The sequence below is a fragment of the Xyrauchen texanus genome, chromosome 10 (genome assembly GCF_025860055.1).
Source record: "Xyrauchen texanus isolate HMW12.3.18 chromosome 10, RBS_HiC_50CHRs, whole genome shotgun sequence".
Lineage (NCBI taxonomy): Eukaryota > Metazoa > Chordata > Actinopteri > Cypriniformes > Catostomidae > Xyrauchen > Xyrauchen texanus.
Window position 1 is genome coordinate 28,344,280 of NC_068285.1, and position 22,894 is coordinate 28,367,173.

Genomic DNA, 22,894 nt, shown 5'->3' on the forward strand with positions numbered 1-22,894 from the left:
TTTAACCAGGAGATTGAGTTCAACTTCCTGTTGAGGGGTTGTTGGGTGTTTCGCATCCTGAATAAAATGCAGGAACAGCGAAAACACCCAATTTTGACAGAAGCCTCTGCAACCCGAAACACCAAGAGGTGGCGGGAATGGAGGGGCTTCGAGGGGGTACCGGGAGGGGTGAAGTGAAGCACGCCCGTCCCGAGGGAGCTACCCCTAATCTAGGCGCAAGACCGTCAGGGTTTTCTCTTACTAGAATTTATAGTCCTGAGGTCTTGCTTCGGGGGCTGGCAAGGGCGGTGAGACTGTCCCCAATCCCTGGGAGGAGGAGCACGACTCGCCACGCTTTGCTTTTGAGCCTCCCTTCAGTCAGGACCGAGGTGGGTCTGAGGCTTGCTCGTCAAGCGCAGAACCCACACTCAGGTCATCCAGGAGGTCAGCCTGGTACGCCTGAAAAACAGCATAGTGTGCAGAGCAGCACCAGCCTGACCTGCTGCTTGATAAGCCCTTCCCACTAAAGTGGAGGTTGTCCTACAAGGCTTTGAGGGGAGAGAGGGCTTCTTAAGTGACGATGCCGAGCCCGGCGAGAGATAGCCCGCAAGCGTCTCTTCGACCGGCGGCATCACTGAATACCCCCGTGCCTCAGCACCCACGATAGTCGAATATAATGACGTCGAGGGTATGTGAACACGGGAAGAAAATATATATATATTTTTTATATATATATATATTTATTTATTTTATTTTTTTAGGGGTTCTCCATGAGCGAAAAAGCTCTTCATGGAGGTTATCAAAGAAAGGGAAGGGACCCATGAGGCGTTCCCTTTCTTAGACTGGAAGATAAAATCTATCCCCTAATTTGGAGCGTTTGGGGGTCTCTTTTTCACGTGGCCAGTCCAATCTGGCAACCGCACGAGTAACAACATCAAGCAATTCCTCCATAGATTTTTTATCGCGGACGGAAAGCTCGGAGGCGGGAAGAGAGTCGCGATCCACCTCATGATCCGAAGAAGCGTCAGAACGCGCTTCGAGATCATGTGAAGGACCAGCTGGGTTTGGGGAGAGAGAGTGAGAGAAAGGGGTCAACCGGTCTCTTGCTCCTCAGCCAAATCCATGCACGAGCCCCACGAACGATCTTTTTCGTGAGTGCTGACTCCCGGAAGCAAGCGAGGCGAACACGACGCACTCTGCCTGTTAAAGCAAATCGCAGTGCTCGCACCCGCCCTGCTGCAACGCGAGAGCAGCGTGCTCTTACCCCAAAACAAACAGCAAAAACTGATGTGTGCCGTCTTCAGCTATAGAGCGAGAAGAGGGGAACACGCACCGTTTGCGGCTTTCAGTCATTCTCTTTTTTTTTTTTTTTTTAGAAATATATATATATAATATTTTCTAAACAGAAGAGAAAAATAGAACAACGTTCACTGCACACTGCCTAACTAATTCTATCTCCTAACAGAGGAAAGAAAGTTTTGACAGGGTGTGTGAAACACACAGAATCAGAATCGCTCTGAAAAAAGAGTTTCTGACGACACCTGGTGACGTATGCATTTATAGCCTGGCCTCAGGTGCATCTAATGATTACATCAGCCGAGGCTATAAATTCCGGTCAATGTTCATTGACGTGTTCCACACATTATTCAGCTCGGCTCACAGCTAAAGCTGTTCCCCGTAGCGCTTAGCAGCGCAACATCGTAGTGAAGCTTTTTGTAAAGGGAACACTATTTAACACAATATCTGTGTAAAACAACTAATGTTACTAATGATTAAATGGCTTACTGATTGAGATGGATATGCTAAATATCATAAACTACCCCCCTCATTGCGTCTCAATACACAAGAATAGAGTTTGTTTCTGTGCCTGGAGTTGCGTATCATTGCAGGTACGGCACTGTCAGCTGAATTCGAGCATTGCGGCTAAGCATCATGCGGTCAGCTCAAGGTGCTTTTTTATGTCACATTTGACACTGTTAGCAAGGTTGAGCTCATTTGCTAAAAAACCCATAATGCAGCAATGTAAAAACAGGTCTCTAGCATGCAAGAAAATGTGAGTGAAAATGGTCATAAGCTTATAAACGTATACCTTCAGAATGAAAACTCCCGATGCATCTAACCTTAAATACAAATGACCTTTTAAACTGCGAAAACAAACAGCCAAACTAACTCACATGTGTGATTATAAATTTTTACTTGCTATCACTAAGCTATATCACCTAGTAGTGAAAAAAGATACTTGTGTGACGCAAGACGCATGAGTAGATAAATTTTTTAACTACAAAAGATTGGGTTATTTAATTGCATATTTATCTGACCTTTATGACACAACCATTTTGGTGTTTCTACACTAGAGGGCACATAAAATTATTTTTGCCGGTTTGAATGTTATTTTAGACTGTAATGAAATTAGAAGAATGGTAAATCTCAGAATGTTATTCGCGTACCCCCTTTATCATCTTACGTACCGCCAGGGGTACCCCAGGTTAGGAAACACTGGAATAGAGCTTCCATGTTAGCAGACTTTTATTTTGACATACCTTTGTGTTCTGCCTGTTTTTATGGGTTAGTTAGATCAAGCTTCCCATTAATGCTGAGATACTCCTCGTCGTGATCCTCGAGCTGAAATCTCCGAGCTGCACCGAAGGAGTTCATTTAAGTGTTAACAACCATTTATACTCTAAACACACTGCAAGAGTATTAAGCACCAGTAGTGTGTGTGTGTGTGTGTGTGTGTGTGTGTGTGTGTGTGTGTGTGTGTGTGTGTGTGTGTGTGTGTGTGTGTGTGTGTGTGTGGAAAATGATTGGGAAAAAATGGAAATGCAAGACTAACAAAAATATATTTCTTGCAATAACAAATAGCTCATTTTGTAAATTTCTAAAGTTGTCTTTTTAATTGCACTTTAAATTGGAGTGAGAGATATTGGGGTGAGTGACTGTCACTTTGGTCACAGCTGATTGCTCCAGAATTTGGATGAGATCTCTGATCGGGAACATAACCTTCCCCACAGCAGGTTAGCCGATTAGCGTATGCTAATATGGTGAGAAACCCCGATGAAAGCCTATCCACTTTACTGGTACCACAAATTCAGCGTTGGCTTAAACTAAGTTTAAATTTATCAAGCTAGCTGCTTAATCTTGCTTTGTGATATAGGTCACTGATGACGTTTACCTCAGGATATATGCATCTCTATGTTTTGTAACTATGTGTATACAAATAAACAGCTTTTAGTCTGTGAGTAAAACAATAACCCTGTTGTATTATATTCATTAACGTTAGTGACTGTCTATCTGTTGATATTGCTGATATTTGCAAACCTCTTTGCTGTGCATTAATTGTCCGGTTCACTGAATTAATGTTTTTACTACGAATGAGATGAAATTCAGAGTTTGTTAGAAAAGTTTTATGATGGACACTATGTATATAAATAGCTTCAGACTACAAGTTGCAGGGCTATTCAGATGATGGAAAAAAATACTTATATTTCGGAAAATACAGGTAGGTATACAAATTGGTACATCTGGGAGTGTTATGAAAGGGGGTTTATAAAATATTAGCCTATATACTGTATTTTTACCTACATTCATCTCCGCATATATGATCATGGATATGGCTTCTCAGGTTTGAAGTGATCCCTGCCTGTGATGACACTTTTTCGATAAAGTATGCAAATTGGGTAAACATCGACATTGATGGCACCTTGTGGGTCTTTTAAATAACCAAAATACACTCTGTCTGCCATGCAATTTGTGCATGTGGCTTTTAAAATGAAGTGACCATTGAGTGAAACAGAAATGTAGAGATTTATTTGATCAAGTTTATATGAGGCTGTGTAAATGCAGCCGATTATCTCAACTGATATGTACTATGGAAACTTTCATTTCTTTATTTGGATTTTAGGACACAATAAATCAAAGAAATACCGTGAATGCAATACCGTGAATTATAAATGCCATCGGTTTGATTACCATCTCTTTTTAAAACTGTGGTAGACAGTGAAACCAATACATGTTTACCTCCAGTCAACAAAACACAAGTCTAAGACCATGAACAAAACTTGAGACAATGAACACTAGAAAATTATGACTTGTCCAAGTTACAAAGAACAATATCTGTCAAAAGGACAATAGCAGTATAGGGCTATCTACTATAACAAGGAGCATGTTTGCATGCATGATTTTACAGAGATTAGCCTGTGTTTAATAAGCCAGCAATGTGTTAGGTCCAGTAACTGCCTTAAACGCTTTTCTTTTATCTGGGTAAATTATAAATGGTTTATGCATAAACCGATCAGCACACATAGATGATACCTGGATTTCGCTCTTCATATAAACACTTTTACTGGTGCTTTTACTGACTTATCCAATGTGCATGGATGTTTACATTTTGATGCCAAAAGCAGAAAATAATCCAATGATTTCAAATCTCAAATCTTCTGAAGGAGTCAGTTTTCTTGAAAAAGCTGATTTTTACAGTTATCAGCATTTGCTGTGCATGTAAACGTGCCCATTCATGAACAATCAGAAAACACTGGAAACAATAAAGACTGGAAAAGGAACAAAGGAACTTACTAAATATAAGACTTCAAAATAAAAGACATGACAAAAGACAGATGAAAAAAAAACACAAAACCCATTACACAGATGTCCATTATTCAAGTGAAAATGAATCCTGATACAGAGAACAAAGAAAAGCAGGACTCATAAAACCATGAAAAGACAATTGAAGATGCTGAGACTGAAATGATTCCAAAACTGATTTAAACGACTGTCAGAATTTTTTTTTTTTATCTCCCACCATGTGGCCTTGACTGTCAGAGAGACAATTACTTTTTAAACAAAGGCTACCATCATCCACATTTTCAGAAGTAATGCCTTTTTCAGCAGAATCAAATTAAATCAAACTGAATAAAACTGAATGACACTGAATGAAATTCAGCCGAGACAAGGGAGTAACACACATCATAACACGTTACCTATTCAGGTGTGAGCAGCACAAGATATCCACACACTATCACACATACACACCAGCTCTTGTTCTGCAGCCGTCTCCCTCAAGAGCAGTATAAGGAGAATCGTGCTTACCTGTCTGTTTGTGTCTGAGTGGCTGCTGCTATGGGGCCAGGCTAATGTTTTAAAAATGACTTTTGAGAGCTGACACATCGGCCATGCTCAGGATGCTCTGGGAGGACAAAGTACATCCATCCCCTCACCGTAATATGCCTACCCTTCAGTCACTATCACAAACACTGCAATCAGAAGACCCGGGAAATATTCCGACATTAATGGCACCCTCACGCCAATTAATTAGAAGGATTTTCCTCTGTCTAGTTAAAGGGTAATAAAACACTACACCTATTTTTTTAGATGTTAACAGGTATATATATATATTCAGTATCTTGCACACAAATAAAGAAGGGAATGTCAACATTTTTTATTTTTAATTTCAAGAGGAAAAGGGTTCATTTAGAGATTTTTCAGGCTGTTTTATTCATCCAGGTTTGAAATGAATATCGAGTCAACGTCACAGGTCGTGATGGACGTAGTTAAGCTTTTCATTATATTTCAGCACCTCTATGTCACGGGTGTTCTTGATATTATTCATGAGAAGGCGTGGCCTTTACCCTTTGACAAGCGAGCTCCGAAAGTTTGTCAGTGTGATGTTGCCATGCACATGACCAGAGCTACAAACACAGTACCTCATTTGAAAGTTTATAGTACTGTGACATAAGATACCCCCCACCACTGCTGACAGAGGGACAGGACAGGCTTTCAGTCAAAAGCAGCACCTTTTAAATATTCTCGCAGAACGCATATATAGTGTTTCGAGCTATGCGGTGTGGTGGACTGTCTCTGACTGGGACTCGTTTGAGTTTATATTAATTGTCCCAAATGCTATATATTGTTGGGTTCACTTCCCCTTCTCCCCTCACTCTCCACTGCTGATCATCTTTTAAAAATGTGGTGAGAGCTCAACTATGCTGAAACAGCGGGTGTTACGACCCTTTAAGTTGGGGGGTGAAATATTCAAGATTGTATCGATACAGGCAAAGTTTTGTCTGTATTTGGTATAATTTGTTTCAGATGAGTGTTGTTACATTAAGGTGTATTCTTTCTCAAGGAACAACTTGAGCAAAATAAGAAAAGATCAGCAAACTGTTTGGAAAAACAACATGATCACACTGGAAGTTTTTTTCAGGGAGTTCCGATATCCTAGGATCATACAGACAAGCGGCATCTCCAATCAGAAATTTTTGCATTGATTCCAGCTACTTGTGGTGCGGCCGGAAGCATGTTGCATCAGCAGCGTGACAGACTCAGGTTCAGATTTCGCATTGAAAACAGGAAGTAAACTAGATTCGGAGACTCCATTTTTACTTCTAAATTTACAGTATTTTTACTCCAGTGATGGTTAGGTTTAGGTTTGGGGTTTGGGTTGGGGGGTACAGTTGATAAAATATGCATTCATTTTCACTGTATTACAGCCTGAACAGATGAAAACCACAAAACGGTAATTTAACCTGGAAAATGGAGCTCTCATCACATGCCCAGAAATGCCCAACAACACATTCCTCTTTGGCCACTGGGGACAGTGTTTTATATTTCAGTAAGCACAGACAGATTTTAATTAAAGAAAAGTCAACCTTCTGTTTCTGAGATCTGGCTGGAGAAAAACACATTTTCCAATTCTTCTTTCCCGATTTTTTGTTCAACTTCATTCTTTAAGAGTTAATAATTTTGCAAGCCATAATACTGCATATTAAAATCCCCAAAAATACAAAAACAATCTAAATAGATATGATAGATAGATAGATAGATAGATAGATAGATAGATAGATAGATAGATATATCTTGCACTAGCTTCTGTGCTACTCTAGCTACTACAGCAACTTGACAAATTGCTTTTGCTGTTGCTAATTTGTAAGTCACTTAGGATAAAAACGACTGCTAAATGTAAATGTAAAATTGATTGAACTCTACACATTTGGAGATGAATTAAATATCCAGCTGTTAAACAAAAAAACAAAAACAATGATATTAATCCAACAAAATAATCTTTTATGTAATCAAACCATTTGGATGGTTATGAAATTGTGGCAGGGCGGAGGGCGGGGCCGGGTCGTGATCCTACGCACCCGGTCCCGTATTAGGCTAATCAAGCCTCCGAGGTATAAAGGTCGACTGCAGGGTGTCATGCGGGAGAGAGAGATCGTTAGCGGACATGTCCGTCATGTGTGTGTTTATGTTGTCTTTTAAGTTTCTCATTAAAATATTATTTATATTGAAAAGCCGGTTCTCGCCTCCTCCTTTCCATTGATCCCTTTACACATGACGGACATGTCCGCTAACGATCTCTCTCTACCGCACGACACCCTGCAGTCGACCTTTATACCTCTGCGGCTTGATTAGCCTAATACGAGACCGGGTGTGTATGATCACGACCCGGCCCCGCCCTCGCCACAGAAATAAAACAATTTCTTATCATTATTGCATTTGACCAAATATAGAAGTTATTTCATTGTTTAGACACTTGTTGGAACATGTTGAGGTTATTACTGATACAAGTTGGTGGATTTTGGTCACATATTATTTACCATTGCAAAATATCAGAGCACAATAAAAAAAAAAAACAACAAAACAATACTGAAGCACATTTATTTAACTTTAAGTGCTCTCTAAAAGGTTTTAGTGGTGTGTTTTAAAAAAAAAGTTTTATGTAATTTTAGTAAAGTGTTCAGCAAAAAAATTAAATACAATTTAATAAACAAAAAAGAATCACTAAATCACTGTGCAGTTTTTTTTTCCCCTGTAGATAAACACACACTCTTTAACACACGCACATAGATTTTAAGTTAGCAGTTGAATCTGAAAGGAATGAAGAGGAAGTAATAAAAAAATAAAGAAATATGGAGAAGATGGTAAAACACACATACAAAAGATTTTTCTTCCTAATATATAAGTATATTATATAATATATTGTATAATATATAAGTTTCTGCTTGACAGAATGATTAAAAGGTTGGTAACCGTCAGTCAAAATGCATCAGAGTGTGAATCATCTGTGTTGCCTTCATCTTAAAAATCTTCAGCATGTCTTTCTTTCTTCCTTTAAATTATTTATCTTGATACCTTGCACTGGCTGCATGCCCACATGGGCCAAGGAATAATTGTAATCCTGAAAATCAATAAAACTGAACTCTAGCAGGCCCTGGCCATGTAATGCAATAGAGCCATTCACTGTTGATTGGTCTGTTCCTCTCATTAGCATTCATGAAGCATTTTCATACACTTGCCACACTCATGCATTTCCTCAATCCTTTTTGTTCCTTTCTCTCGTTGTCAAAATGTTCTACAGTTAAAAATTAGGAATATGTAAGAAAAAAGTGATGCATTATGTATTGATTGATAGCTTCAAGATAGGTAAAACCTGATTTCAAACAAACAAACAAACAAGCAAACAAACAAACAAACAAACACACTCACACTCAAACACACACTGTACAAACAGTGAACATACATAGGCACTCTGCAGTAAGTTAGCTTATGCAGTGGAGTGGTGAGCCACCTATTGCAGGACAATGACAGAATCAGACAACAAGCATAACTTTTTGAAATAAGTGTATGGAATGTTTTTCATGTAGTACAGAAATTTTGTCCATATTCCATTTAATTAAGTTTTTAATTAAACAAAGTCAACATAAGCAACTGTAATGTGCAACACTGAAAAAAGTGAAATACTATAAATGTAGCAAAAAAGATTAAGTATGTTCTACATTGAATAAGGGAGATAAAGTTTAAACTTGAAAATATTAAGTAAATTCTACATTTGTACTCAAGTCAAGCATGTAAAAATGAATTATTTAGCGTATAAGTAAATATTATTAATGATTGTTTGATATCTTTAATGCATGTCACCATGTATCTATCCCAAAGAATAATTTTACTACTACCATTTTACCATCTACTCAAAATCTACTCAAAATTAACAATTCATGATAACAAATTTCAAATTGAAAACAATTTTCAAACAATTTTTTACCATCATCGTGTTTTGTGCACCAAGTGTTGAGTAGTTTGTTTCTATTGCCAGCAATGCAAGGTAATGTTGTTGAATAGACTACATAAAATGCATTCAGCTTCCCTGTGGAAGGCTTCCATATGTCATGTGGTAAACATGTTTATAAGGAACATTCTAAATGTAAAATAATAAAATGTTGATTTACATTTTAATAAGTATATTTAAGTACCTTGAACATTAGATTTGTAAGTTAAAGTTATGTTATTAACTAAAATGTTTAAGTTAAATTTACTCACTGTCTTTAATCAGTATTATGCTGTGCAGTTATGTGGATTTTACTTAATTGTATACTGTTATGACTGAGAAAAACTGTGTGAAAACTTGCAAAATAATTTTTTTATAAATCATACATGTCAAGTTTACCAAGGCTGAATTAGAATGTGCTGCTGTCTTATTTTAATTAAGAGGCAAAGCTTTATTAGTGCAAATCCCAAAGGCAGCTTGTTTCATCACAATGTATTGTGATTGTGTTGACAGGTTGATCCATGAGATATCATGACTGTTGTGCCATGAACCATTCACGAGTGGGGCCATAAGCTCATATTTGCTGCAATTCCACAGAGAAATATCACAAAATGTACTGACAATTCACTAAAAATACATGGGGAAAATCATACAGTGGCTAAGCAGTGAGGCTACAGTAGATGTGTGTTGACAATGGTTCTAAAAAAGACAACTTTTACTGTTCTGTTTAATATCACAAAAGGGAACAAAATATGCCTAGTATACTAAGACAATTAGTTCTCTTTTTGGGGACCACAACATATTTACTCTTTTAAACTGATCTTTAAATTTCCTTTTATTTAAAAATATATCTGATGAAATATTCAGTACCTTTTAGATTGCTAAGACATATCAATATCAAGTCGAATTTAGTAGTTCTGATGAGTAAATTGGCTTCAATGTTGAATTTGAAAGAAACGTTCTTGTCAAGAAGAAAACTGAGAGAATGTGACTGAAAGTAAAAAGCAGAAAAAAGAACAAATGGCACACGATTTAATTTTAAGTACTCAGTACACATAAATAAAACAAGAGCAATCACACAGAATATGGCAATCAGATGCTCAGTATTAGGAATGTCTACAGTACAATCAATCCACTTCCCTACATTTTAAAACCATCTTGAAATTGTGATAGTACTCCACCTGTAGGCAAACACAGGAAATTCCTTTAAAATACACTGAATGTCCCTAAATGGAAAGAGTGAATCTGCAACCATTGAATGAGTACTGATTGTCAGCAAACAACAAAAAGGTCATTCTATATACATCAGCCTAAAGCTGTATTGTATTTATTGTTTTTCTGCTGCTATAAAACAGTTTTACTGTAAAATAGATTGACTGTTCATTAAAAAGCCAGCCTATACCAACTCAACTTGCCTTTTTAACATAATATGCAAACATCTTGTGTTTATCCACACCTCAATTCAGCAGCATCACCATGAATGTGTTTCTAGTTTCTTGGGGAAATGACTGCTAACCTGTATTCAAACACAGTCTGGGAGGGCTGTTGGTGTAATCCATCGCAATTATTGTCTGACTGACTTTAATGGCTCAGAGATTTCTCTTTCATCTCTCTAATTCCAGCCTGTTTAATGCATGAAAGAAACTCCAGAGTCCCACAGCATTTTAAGATAGAAGGAAGGTAGACTGCAGGGGTTATCTGGTCCTGCGTGCCTCTATGCCTTGCATGGAGTATTTAGAAATGCTCCTTTCACCAGACCATACATCTCCACAGGGATAGGATTGGGAAGAATGCTTCTATATATAATGATAGGGGTAAAATAACCCATCGAGTTGAGGTTCAGGTCAGTCTAGGGTATAATTTTCTAGATCCACTGCCCTTCTAGGGGTTGTGTCCAATGCTGACCTCTGATCTGTGACTGAAATTCAAAAGCAGTTTGTGGAGAGAAGAGCAGAGACTGGTAATAAATCAAACCAACCTTGTTCTGTCTCCACCCTGTGATGTGTCCTTTGCTTGACACTGAGTGCATGTGTGTGTATGTGTGGGTTTGTGTGCATGCGTGTAGAGTGTAAAGGGTCAGAAGAAGAAATAGTTTAAAAGTTAAATGTGGCAAAGTCTGAGTGTGCAGGGCCATGAACAGGGCAGAGTGGATCCTGAAAGGACACGTTTGCGGGCAAATAAAGAAAAGAGCAAGTCAATGATGTATAGTCTGTAAATAATGCTGTAGTTAAACAATGAATTAGTGTTGCTTGCAATGCAAGACTGTGATTTGATTGGTTAGTTATTGCTCATACTTTGTTTTTAGTATGTGTTGGCAACCAGGTACCCACAAATATCAACTAACAGCATACAAAACTTGAGAATGGAGACATTAAAAAACATTAAAAACAAGCAGGTTAAAACATACATTTAATAATTATAATTCTACAAAAAAGCACTTCTCAATTCCAGTAATTTGCTGGCCATGTCCACTGCAAAGTCACAGTATACAGTTTATTTGTAATGCATTTTAGAAATACTATGGTAAAATATACTGTGAGTGTCCTAAAAAGTAGTCAGGAATTTGCTGTAAACTCACACTAAAACCTTTTACAGTGTACATAAGTCATTTGGAAACAATTATTGTGGCTGTACTTCTACCTGCTTGTTATGCCTTTTACATTATTGAGAATAGGTTAGGTTTAGGTGAAAAGGGGAGGTTAGGTGCTCAAAGATATCTATAGAATAGTGTAATGTAACTAAAATTAAAAAATGTACCTGCCTGTTACTTGTTTTACATGGTTGATCATTGGTTAGGTTTACAAATGCAGTTAGGTTAGGCTAGGGGATCTAAAATGTCGATATGATACTATTATGTAACTAAACTAATGTATTAAAGTATACTAAATATATTGTGGTTAAACACAATAATATAACAAGATATTTGATGCCAAGCTTGTGACAGAATCGTCCGAACTGAGAAGAGACCGAAGAGAAAAGAATATTAGTCTGGTATAATAATGTAAGAATTGCTCTAAAAGCACCAAAAAAATAAAATACAATCCTTCACCAGTAACTGCTCTCCAAATGAGCTTGCCTCTCAAAGAATTAATTTGCCCTTTTTCTATTCAATGACATCAAAGGGCAAGCTCATTCTAGGAAATAAGCAATGGTTTTCGTAGAGGCACTTGTAAGAAGAGCAACAATTTTGGCACAGGTGTAGCACCACTGATGCACTTGCTGAATTAAGGGCACCTTCAGATGTCAATCCCTCAAAGACAATACATCACTCACCAACCTCTTGCTGTTATCAGCACACACATGCACAAACACACACTTCCACTCTTATACAAAGCTCACCACAATATCATTCAAAAATCATTTCAAATCAGGTTAGCATTCCAAAAGGGGCCAAAGGTCAGTTTTAGGTAAAGCATGCAAAGTGTATGCATTTCAAGTGTCTTGTGTTGTCTACACGTTGGCTCATCTGTGCAATAATTATTGCAGAATGTCTTCTAAGCCAGTTTCACCAAATATCTGGTGCAGATCTGATGATGATACCATTACCTACAGAGGTTTATTAACATAATGCAGATGTCCTTAACTGCAATACAGAGGCACTTCTTGAAACCCATAGTGTTGGGATAAATGGACTGTGGCACTAATGTGAACACACGTATATTAAGCAATGAACGTGTGTGTATGCACCATGGGAGGAGGGTAGATCACTGCATTGCACACTAACTATACAGCCCTCGGCTCTCTACACTTCCTTCTCCCTCTCACAGACCTCACTGCTTCTCTTCAGCACTTTAGAGCTTAACATCACTCAGCCTTAACACACTCCACTGACACTAACACACCCCTTCCACAGCCACCCAAAATCAAAGCCTTTCCCGAAAGGGGAAAAAATGACAAAATTATACCTCAAAATAGACATATTTATTTCTGATTCTACCAAAGAACCCCATTTCTATGCATATAATAATGTGTAGAGAACAGAAAAGCAGTGCATAACATGGGTCACCACTTAAGTCAAGTACTGACATTTGGTAACCTGTGTTTTATACAAAACATACTTGATTTTATCACTAAGAATCACTAATCTTGATTCTTATTAGTTTAAGTACCTCAAGAGGGTGGTTAGAGGGCATTTCTATTTAACATATAAAGAGACTGACAACAAATGTGTCAAAAGGTCTCCCTTGGGACTTGAGTTCTAGTGGTTTCTGAAGCATAGGCTACATTAGGTTTAATAGACCAAGAGCTGAGGATTTGTACTTTTGAACCATTGACCATAGATTCCACTGAATTCTTAGATATCGTGGATGTAGCTGGCCAAGTGGCACTCATCTGTGTTTGAACACAGTTGAACATACTAGATCATTTAACGTTTTAGTGTATTAATATAAAGGACATTACAAGTACATTTGGAGTGTGGAAAATGCATGTGTACATCAATACATCCACGTTCTAGAACACACTATGTATGCGGTTGCCTTGGATACATACTGAAGCCTCGCTTTGTATTTTCGACTTTCGAAATTGTCGACCTTTGTATCAGACGCTGTTGGTCGACACTTCGCTAAATTCAAATTAAGATATGTTTTACGTTTTAGTTATATCTCAAATATAGCTAAAATTCTAATAACAATATATATATATATGTGTGTTTGTGTTTTTCTTTTTCTTTTTTTTTCACTAACTGAAGCCTAACTGAATATAGCTTCTGATTTGCATTTTTCGCACGTTAACTGAACCGCCGCTGTTTGGCTCGCGCACAGGCGCTCCGCTGTTCTGTTGTTATCGGGGTCATGGCGAGCTGGCACAGACAAGAGGCTTAAGCTCTGATAAGAGACTTCAACATGAAATACAGCAACCAAGTTCAACTATAATACTCGTATGTGCGGATAGGCCAAGCAGCTGACAGGCCGATGACTTTTTAAAGAAAATCCCAGGCACTGACTATGCCAACATGTTTTACCATCCATTGACTACACCTGAACTTTCTGAGAATGCTTGGGGGGTAATATTTTTGGAGGAAACTAGCAAAAAATTATAAACGAGCAAATGATGATTTTGCTAAGCGCCATTCACACAACATTCAAAATCAATATGTAAGAAAGACCTGTGACGAAAGAGTGCTGAAGTTGTGTCCAAACACTCCGAGACAGTGGTAGTAAAGAGTAGCTATCTAAAATGAATAAAATGTCATTCAAAAAAGTACAAATATACAAAAAAAAAACAAAAAAAAAAAAAACCGCAATGGGCAAAATACAGAGTTGAGTTCACTCAAATTGTATGCGGAGAAGCGGTCGGGCAGCGCTGTCCATGGTACTGACATTAAGTTTGGAAACGAGGGGACTCACACCTTTCCAAATTCTGTGTTTGGCTTCTCTAAAATAAAAAAGGCCAAAACGCATGAATACGATCTAATGTCACTTGATCACCTGATAAAAATTAAAATGAATGCGCCTTTTAAGGATGTACTATTTATAAAAAGAAAATTCAAACAATCAGACTCATTTTCGAATATATATATATATATATATATATATATATATATATATATATATATATATATATATATATATATATATATATATATATTTTTTTTTTTTTTTTATTATTATTTTTTTAAATACTAGGCCTACTATATACTCAAGAGTAGCCTACTGCACTGAAATAAAACAATGATGGAAGAGATGGAGTGATTATCCATGTCTTATAACGAGCTCTGAAAGGTGTATAATTGCACTGTCAAAGATCTCTGAAACTGAGGAGAAAGTGGAGAAAACAATTAAGCGGAGCTTATAGATTACTGTGATTTACTGCTGCAAATCCAATATTCAAAGCTGATTTAACAAATCAGCCTTAAACAGCTAACAAATAATAGTACATTTCAAACGGAAAATATTATCTAAACTATACTGAAAAAAAAGAAAATAATTTAAAAGAAAAAAATGTCAAATATAATGTCAAAAATACTCAAATAACCGTTTACTTCTTTCTTAATTTACATTTTGTTTAAAAACATTAATTTAATCGATTTTTTTATTTATTTATGTGCATATTCATATGCATATGTGCGCGGCATCTCCATAACAACTTAAAATCTAAAAAATAAATCAATGAGCATTATGACTAAATATGTGAATAGACCTATTTAAAAAAAAATAAATCCACCTCTATTTCAATAAACAAATCAATTATAAAATATTAACATAACTAAATAAATAATAGAGTGCATTTTAAAGCCTATTATACCAGAAATGTAGCGATTTTATTTAATTGATTGAAATCAACTTTTTTTTTCATCAAATGATGTGTTCACGGCAAGATATTTAATTAGGCCTACTAAGTTTAAAAAAAGTCGACGTGGTTGTCATTTTTCTTTTCTTTATTTTTAAGTGATCGGTCAGTATGGAAAAATGTAGTGTGTTTTGACATGGCTTGTGTGTTTATTATCCGCCAGTTGCCTTTGAATAGTGGAAATCAAAGACTTCTCTCATCAGGCTGAAGGACTGTCGCTGCTGCCTCATTTAGCCAAATGTTTCCATTTATTTTGGCGCCCCCGTGAGGCCAACTACTAAAACACAACTTTTGTGTCTTTTATGAGAGATAACGATATCCAGATCTGCATAAAACTTGTTTTTTTTTTGTTTTTTTTTACTAATTAACTTACAATTCCAACGCAAAGTCTCGATGTAACAATTAAAGAACACACGCAACGTAAAATATCTTTCTGAGCGCATGCACAACAGCATAAAAGTTAATTTGATGAAGTTAAATACATGTCATACTGATACAGTTTGCAGTCATTATTCTATTCTGAAATGTCATAAATTCACGTACAATGACAGCCGTGTTCCCAAATGCGAAGACTTAGACATTTTCTTTATTTAAATTCTGATCATAAAGTGTGACATGAGAATAAAAGACACTTACCAGGTAGACAGCTGGAGTGAGGAGAAAGACGGCACACCAACACGTCGCCCGCATCCTCCCTTTTCTCAAACTTCCACTAATTTCCCTGCGCTGTTTCTTTTGTCTGTAAGGACATAGATCCACCTGGTATCCGCTTTAGACCTTTAGCCTAGGCAAAAATGACATTATAGACCCCATGATCACAGAATAGGCTTTAAAACTTGGAGACAGATAAGGGAGGGAGAGCAAATTAACGATTACATAGGCATTAATCCAGACATGGAGTGAAGCACAGTCATATTTCATTAAGATGTGATGGGAGATGGTCGATGGTCTTGCTGCCTGGAGTGGCTGCGGCGGCGTAAGTCCTCTTAGAAAAAAGGACAGAGGCTTTTCACGCGCGCGCTCTCACTCAGCGGCGGCTTTATATCGCGCGCTAAGAGCCACGCGCGCCGTAGTACATCCGGAGAGAAACTCAGAACCAGCCACAGGAGGAGAGAAGAGGGGGTGGGACGAGAGGAGAGTGAAAAAAAGATTAAAGAACGAGATTGGTCCGAGACTGCGGATTCACACGACTGCGACGACTTATACGAGCGTCTCAACCGAGAAGAGAAGCTTTTTTCGTGTTTTTCGTTTGCACGAGATGCTGTGTTCTCATACAGGACGCAAACTCTCCCGCTCACGGCGCGCGTATGTGTGCTTTGTTTGGGCGAGTACCTCGTTATATATATATATATATATATATATATATATATATATATATATATATATATATATATATATATATATATATATTCGTCTTTAATATTTACACCATCTACCACCTCAACATTGTTATCATCACATATTCAGTTATGCTAAATTTTTGTTTTATATTTTATATTATTTTTTATTTTTTTTGTGAGTGAATTGAGGTAGTTAATTGTAAACAAATGTGTATTTATGATGTAGACTTTTTGGAATGGACAAGGCTCTCTGGAAGATTCTCACAAGGACAAATGTGGTGACACAAATCACCCTTCTCCATTCTGGAGAGGTCTGATATCTTGCACCTAATATAAACATCAAGACCTGTCAGTGGACAAGGTGAACAGACCTAGCAAATGCTGACACTGTAGTTTATTTTATTTGATTTATTTATTTTTTGTATAGTTTTCACTTTGCATGGATATGAAAAGAAAACATAAAACAGCAGAGAGGTAAAGAAAAAGAGAGCAGGCTTCTGGCTCAATAAATCTGTGGCGGTCTCATTGCTACAGCACGGCAGCAGTCCGAGCATGTCACACAGGCAGTAACTCTGGCAGTGGGCTGAAATGGGATGAGGCTTTGAATGGTGGCGGTGGCCTTCACAGACATAGCATGCAGCAGATCAGCCTGCAGGGATGTATCATCCAGACCAAGCACTGCTTAAATGTTTCCCACAGCTATACAGAGCACACTTATGGGTGAAGAGACATTGCTTACAACCAACCTTTTGGACCAGAATGCTGAGCATATGGCCTATTGATGTTAAAACCCTCGTTTAATAACTTCAAATAATCTAAAGGCCACATCGCCGAGGCCTGTTAAAGACCTGTGATATTAACTTGACCTCTCTGCTCAGTCAGGAACACGGGACCAGTTAATGAATGACTTGAGGGTCCATTCAGATTTTAATTCATTTTCTTCCTCGTCATTTCTCATGATCGTCTTTTGCCACTCAAAACGTTTGTAATTTTTGTCACCTGTTGAATAAAAGGGTTTGTTCACTTAAGAAGAAAAAAAAAATATATATATATTTTGTTTCATTTATAGAAGTATATGCATGTCATTCTATGTATCTCCACACAATAATGCACAAAATAATTTGAAAATCAAACCCAATCATGGGACATCATATGCATTTAAATCGATGTTGCGCTCAATTGTTTAGGTGAAGTTTACAATTAAGTTAATCATAAATACATTAAAAATGCAATTTACACAAGACAATTAATTGACGTAACTTACATAAAGTTCTTGATATTCGTGACTCAAAATGTCATGATATTTGAAAAAAAAAAAAGTTACCTTGAAAATATATTTGAAAACTGCAAGGAAAGTTGTTTACAGCAATACCTTTTACTTCAAGGTTACACCAATTGACATTTGTAAAGCCATTTCATTATTAACATTTGTTTTGAGGAAAATGTAAAAAATCTTCAAATATTTATGAAACAAACATGGACAGAAATATTACATTTCAACAAACTTGTCACATGTTTATAAATTAGATTTTTAAAAGATGTATTATTTTTAACAACTCAAACAACCTTATATGTCAATGGTCCATCATGAATGGTCAATGTTCATGGACAGATGGGTTAACTCATGGGCGTGTAGTGTTCACATCTGTCAGAGAGGGGACACCTGCTCACTAGACATACTTTCCCTTCCTTCTAATCATGAGGTCAAGTGGATTTAATTTAACACAGCTTACCGTTGGTCCTCACTCACTCTTATTCACATTCACTCAAACCATGTAATCTACTGCAGAGGACACCAGATTACAGGGTAGAGACTTCCATTTCCTAATGGTTCAGTGGATGAAAAGCAAGGGATAAAGACAGGGGTAGAAACAGATAAAGAAAAGGAGGAAGACTGAGCCAGCTGAGTGACGTTGGCAATACACTGCTGTGGCATGGCTCAGCTGGCATGGCTGAATGCCTGGTTGTGTGGGCAGATGTTTCAGAGAAGGGAGCAGACCCCATAGGGGCAATGGTGACACAATAGGGAGCCTTCAATTAGGCCAAACTCACACATTCTAATGCCAGGTGCTGGCAGCCAGGTGTTATCTTATGTGTCGCACACTTTTGAGTTATCCAGTTCATAACATTTCCTTTAAATGCACAGAGATGGAAAGGCTGTGGCAATGATTTGAGTGTTGGCTGTTTGTACATCTGTAAAAGAGACTTGTAGAGTTAAGTTGGTGCAGGCTGGTGGCTGCCAGCATGCCTCATAGGAGTGCTGGAGCGGGCGGGCACCGAAGGCAATGACAGAGACAAATGCGGGATCAGAGCACCGGTCGCAGGATACAGATGGCGCACATCAAGTGCTTCCGCATGGCAATTAAACTGACAACTGGACTCAGAGACACAGCCAGACTGATACTCATACACAAAGTCCACTGCATCTGCATCTTCAGAACTCCACACACTCAATCAAGAGGGTTAATGACTTGGATTATCATGAATTACAAATTCAACACTTTAAACAACGACAAATGTCTTTCTGTGGCAGGCAGCAAATGTTCGTTTTGCAAAGTGCCTGCATTCGTAAGGCTTTTTTAATCTAATATGCTCCTAAAGTTTTTCATCTCATCTTTAAGGGCCTCTTGATGAAGTTTCAAAAACAACAAATTTCAGTGCAATATGATATGCGTGGGTGAGAACCAGATCAATATTTAAGTCATTTTTTACTATGAAATGTCCTCGTTGCCCTGTAGGTGGAGATATGCATGAAGAATGTGAATCACCAAAAACAGAAGAAGAAGAATGTGAAAGTGGAGATTTATAGTAAAACATAATTACTTAAATATTTATCTGTTTCTGACCCACACCTATCATATCTCTTCTGAAGACATGGATTTAACCACTGGAGACTAATGGATTACTGTTATACTGCCTTAATGTGCTTTTTGGAGCTTCAAAGTTCTGGTCACTATTCACTTGCATTGTATGGACCTACAGAGCTGAGATATTCTTCTAAAAATCTTCATTTGTGCTCTGCAGAAGAAAGAAAGTCATAAACATCTGGGATGGTAATGACGGTGGGTAAATGTTTAGAGCATTTTAATTTTTGATACTATCCCTTTAAAAAAGTTTTCTCTTTTTCCAAGCATTTGAGCACTTGGCTCAGCCATCACAACATCTTCAAACCAATCATTTACTGTGGTTTTAGGACTCTCTTAAGTGCAGACTCTAATGGTGTAATGGAGTCGGAGCTTGATTTATCTGCTGAAGATTATCAGTTGGAAACAGTTCACATTGTCCAGTTTGCTAGACAAAAACAGAATTTCCTCCTTTTTGGAGTTGATATTTCTGGGAATCCATCCACTTTCCTGTACCTGATGTCTGTTCTGCTTAATCAAATTTTCCCTCCATCCTGATAACTCTTGAGGTTGGGACAAAGTCATCCGATTAAAGTAGCCTTACTTAATTGATTAGGTCAGTCTGTGAGGCTTCCTTCTCTTAGCTGTGGAATTCAATTGGAATGAAGGCCAAGAGACATGATTGGGATAATTACTGATTGGGCAATAAGAACTGAAGACTCCCAGAGGCCCCAAGCCATGATTATAATCACAGGAGCATTGTGGCCCTGTTGATTAAGGCCAGATATGACTTTTAACCAGCTGAGGGCACAGATATGACTCTACTATAAAAACAAAAGGACACCATACACCGAAGGCACCATCAGTTTGTGTCTAACTATTTGGGATGACCTCCAACAGTAAGGTCTATAGAGAACTCCTAGGACATAACCATAATTCCTGTTTCCAATACCTCCTACCACTATTATGCATGACTGTACTGAGTTTGTGTAATGGCACTACTGGCAAGATTTTGAGATGGAGATTTACCTCAAAAGAAATGTTAAAGGCTTTAATTTTTTTCTTTTTTTAAATGACAGTTAGATTAGTTTCTGAAAACCATAATTCATCGATAAATAAATCTGCTCGTCCAAGAACTTGACAGCAAGAATTACACAATTACACTTACACTGTCTTTTAGCGACATCTAGTGTCATTTTGTGGCAGGTGACATCGAAAACTCACACGCAGCGGTGCTTAATAGATAAAACAATAAAGATTTGAAATACAAAATTCTTTGAAATACTTGTGACACAACAAGTAAGTTTGTTGCACATTTGGTGTTCGGTAGGTGGCGACGTTTCAATCATTCACTATTATTTGACTTTTTAAAACTGAAGTCTTAAATTTAAAGTGAATGATTGCCTGTGTAATTCATGATGTCTTTATGTTTTGTAATTCAATGTTTCTATAGAATTACATTACAAATATTCTCTATATTTCTCTTTTTTGTTTTATTAATATACCAGTTAAATAGCAGTTTTAACTTAAACTTTAAGTTTAAAAAATATTCTGCATTATTGCACAGCCTAATTGTTATAATCTGTTGTGTAGTATGAAGATACAAACAGAAAATATAATGTGTTATCTTTTGATAAAGATTGCTTCATTTATAAGTTTGGTTGACCCCAAATAAACTGAGCAAAGTTACAAGGTAAAAGTAAAGGTTAAAGTACACTGTGTTCCACTTATATCTATCTCTTAACTGGAACTCAAAGTATTTTAACTTTGTCTTTTGGATTCCAACATTCCCTTTGCAAATTTACTTGAACAGACGAAGAACATGGAGCCCTACATCAGATGGTATGACTCGCAAATATCCCGGATCTCAACATCATTGAGTCAGTCTGGGATTACATGAAGAGAAGCAGCTGAAAAAGTGAAATATATAAAAGGACTGTGGCAAGTTCTCCAAGAAGCTATCCTATCTGCCAACAACCAAGAAAATATCCAGGTGTTATTGAGGGAGAATTGGTGCTGTTTTGAAGGAAAATGTGGCCACACCAAATACTGATTTAGCTTTTTTATGTTTACTGGACTTTGTATCAAATTAATTGTTAAATGAAAACTATTTATGGCATTATTTTTTATAACATCCTCACCATGCTACACATTTCACAAGTTCCTGAAACTTTTGCAGTACTGTATACTGCATATGCAATTTATAAAAGTAATTCATTAACATTAATTAATGTCTTAGGTATCATGAACAAGCAATGAACAACATACATTTTCCAGCATTTAATTTCTCTTTGTTAATGTTAGTTAATAAAAATAAAATTGTTCATTGTTAGTTCATTTTAATTAATAGTGCATTAACTAATGTTAACAAGTACAACTTTTGGTTTAAAAAATGTAGTAGTTTATGTTGAAATTAACGTTAACTAAGATTAGTTAGTCTATAGACACAAACCTGACGTTCTGAAAATGTTCTGTATAAACATTATTCACAGCTGTGCCATTTACAGTTTTTGATGTGAATGAACATTAGGCTGTACAGTCTTTTCTATAGCACACTCTGTATAAAGCTCCTAGATCATATAATATCACATCACATCTATTTATTATTATTTTATTTTTTCAGTGTTGTTCAATTTGTTTCAGATTGTTAGTTGAACAATTTAAAACACTTTAAACAACAGTACAGCTGATTTAAACAACCCTCACAGCCTCATTGTCCTTCCAGTCAAAAATGCAACTGTCAACTACAGTAAGTGCATGCCAGTGTCAGCATTCTACAGGCTTACCACATCTATATATTTACACATCTTAGCTAAAATGAAAAACCCTTGTAGGCTTCAGAGAGGGTTTCATAAAGCACCTTCCAGTTTTCACAATATAAGTTTTATATCATTGTCTATTTGATTTTCTTTGCCAAACTTACACATGTGCAGATGCAATGCTTCTGTTTTGGAAAAGACATATTCTCTCTCTTTGGCTTGGAGTTGACAGTGAGTTGATCTGAAAGAAAATCCCTTTTATCTTAAGGAAATCAAATATATTTTCTGTTTTAGACACACTATCCTCTATGTCACATTCAAGGTTAAGTTAATTGATTTTTTATTGATTCAGACAATGCAACAGACAAGTTGTAATTAAACGAATGAAATCAGCCGCATATACAGCAATGTTTTTCTTGTTTATTATCAGCAATTCATCAGACACATACAGTATAAACAACCTGTAGGAAAAGAAAGCAACATTTTCACACAGTAACCTGGTTCACCCCAACGAAGATCAGTAACATCAGTATCTCTCTCTCTCTCTCTCTCTCTCTCTCTCTCTCTCTCTACACACACACACACACACACACACACACACACACACACACACACACACACACTTCGAGAGGTTTATCC

The 22,894-nt window shown here is 37.0% G+C and overlaps 1 protein-coding gene across 1 annotated transcript in view; it reads right to left on the minus strand.

Moving 5' to 3' along the window:
- LOC127650714 (neurexophilin-1) overlaps positions 1–16,338 on the minus strand; it is a 50,605-nt gene extending 34,267 nt beyond the window's left edge. Inside the window, exon 1 of the mRNA XM_052136312.1 lies at positions 15,950–16,338. Coding sequence (XP_051992272.1) covers positions 15,950–16,003 — 54 coding nt within the window. The 5' untranslated portion in view covers positions 16,004–16,338. The remainder of the gene's footprint in view (positions 1–15,949) is intronic.
- Between the last annotated feature and the right edge of the window lie 6,556 nt (positions 16,339–22,894).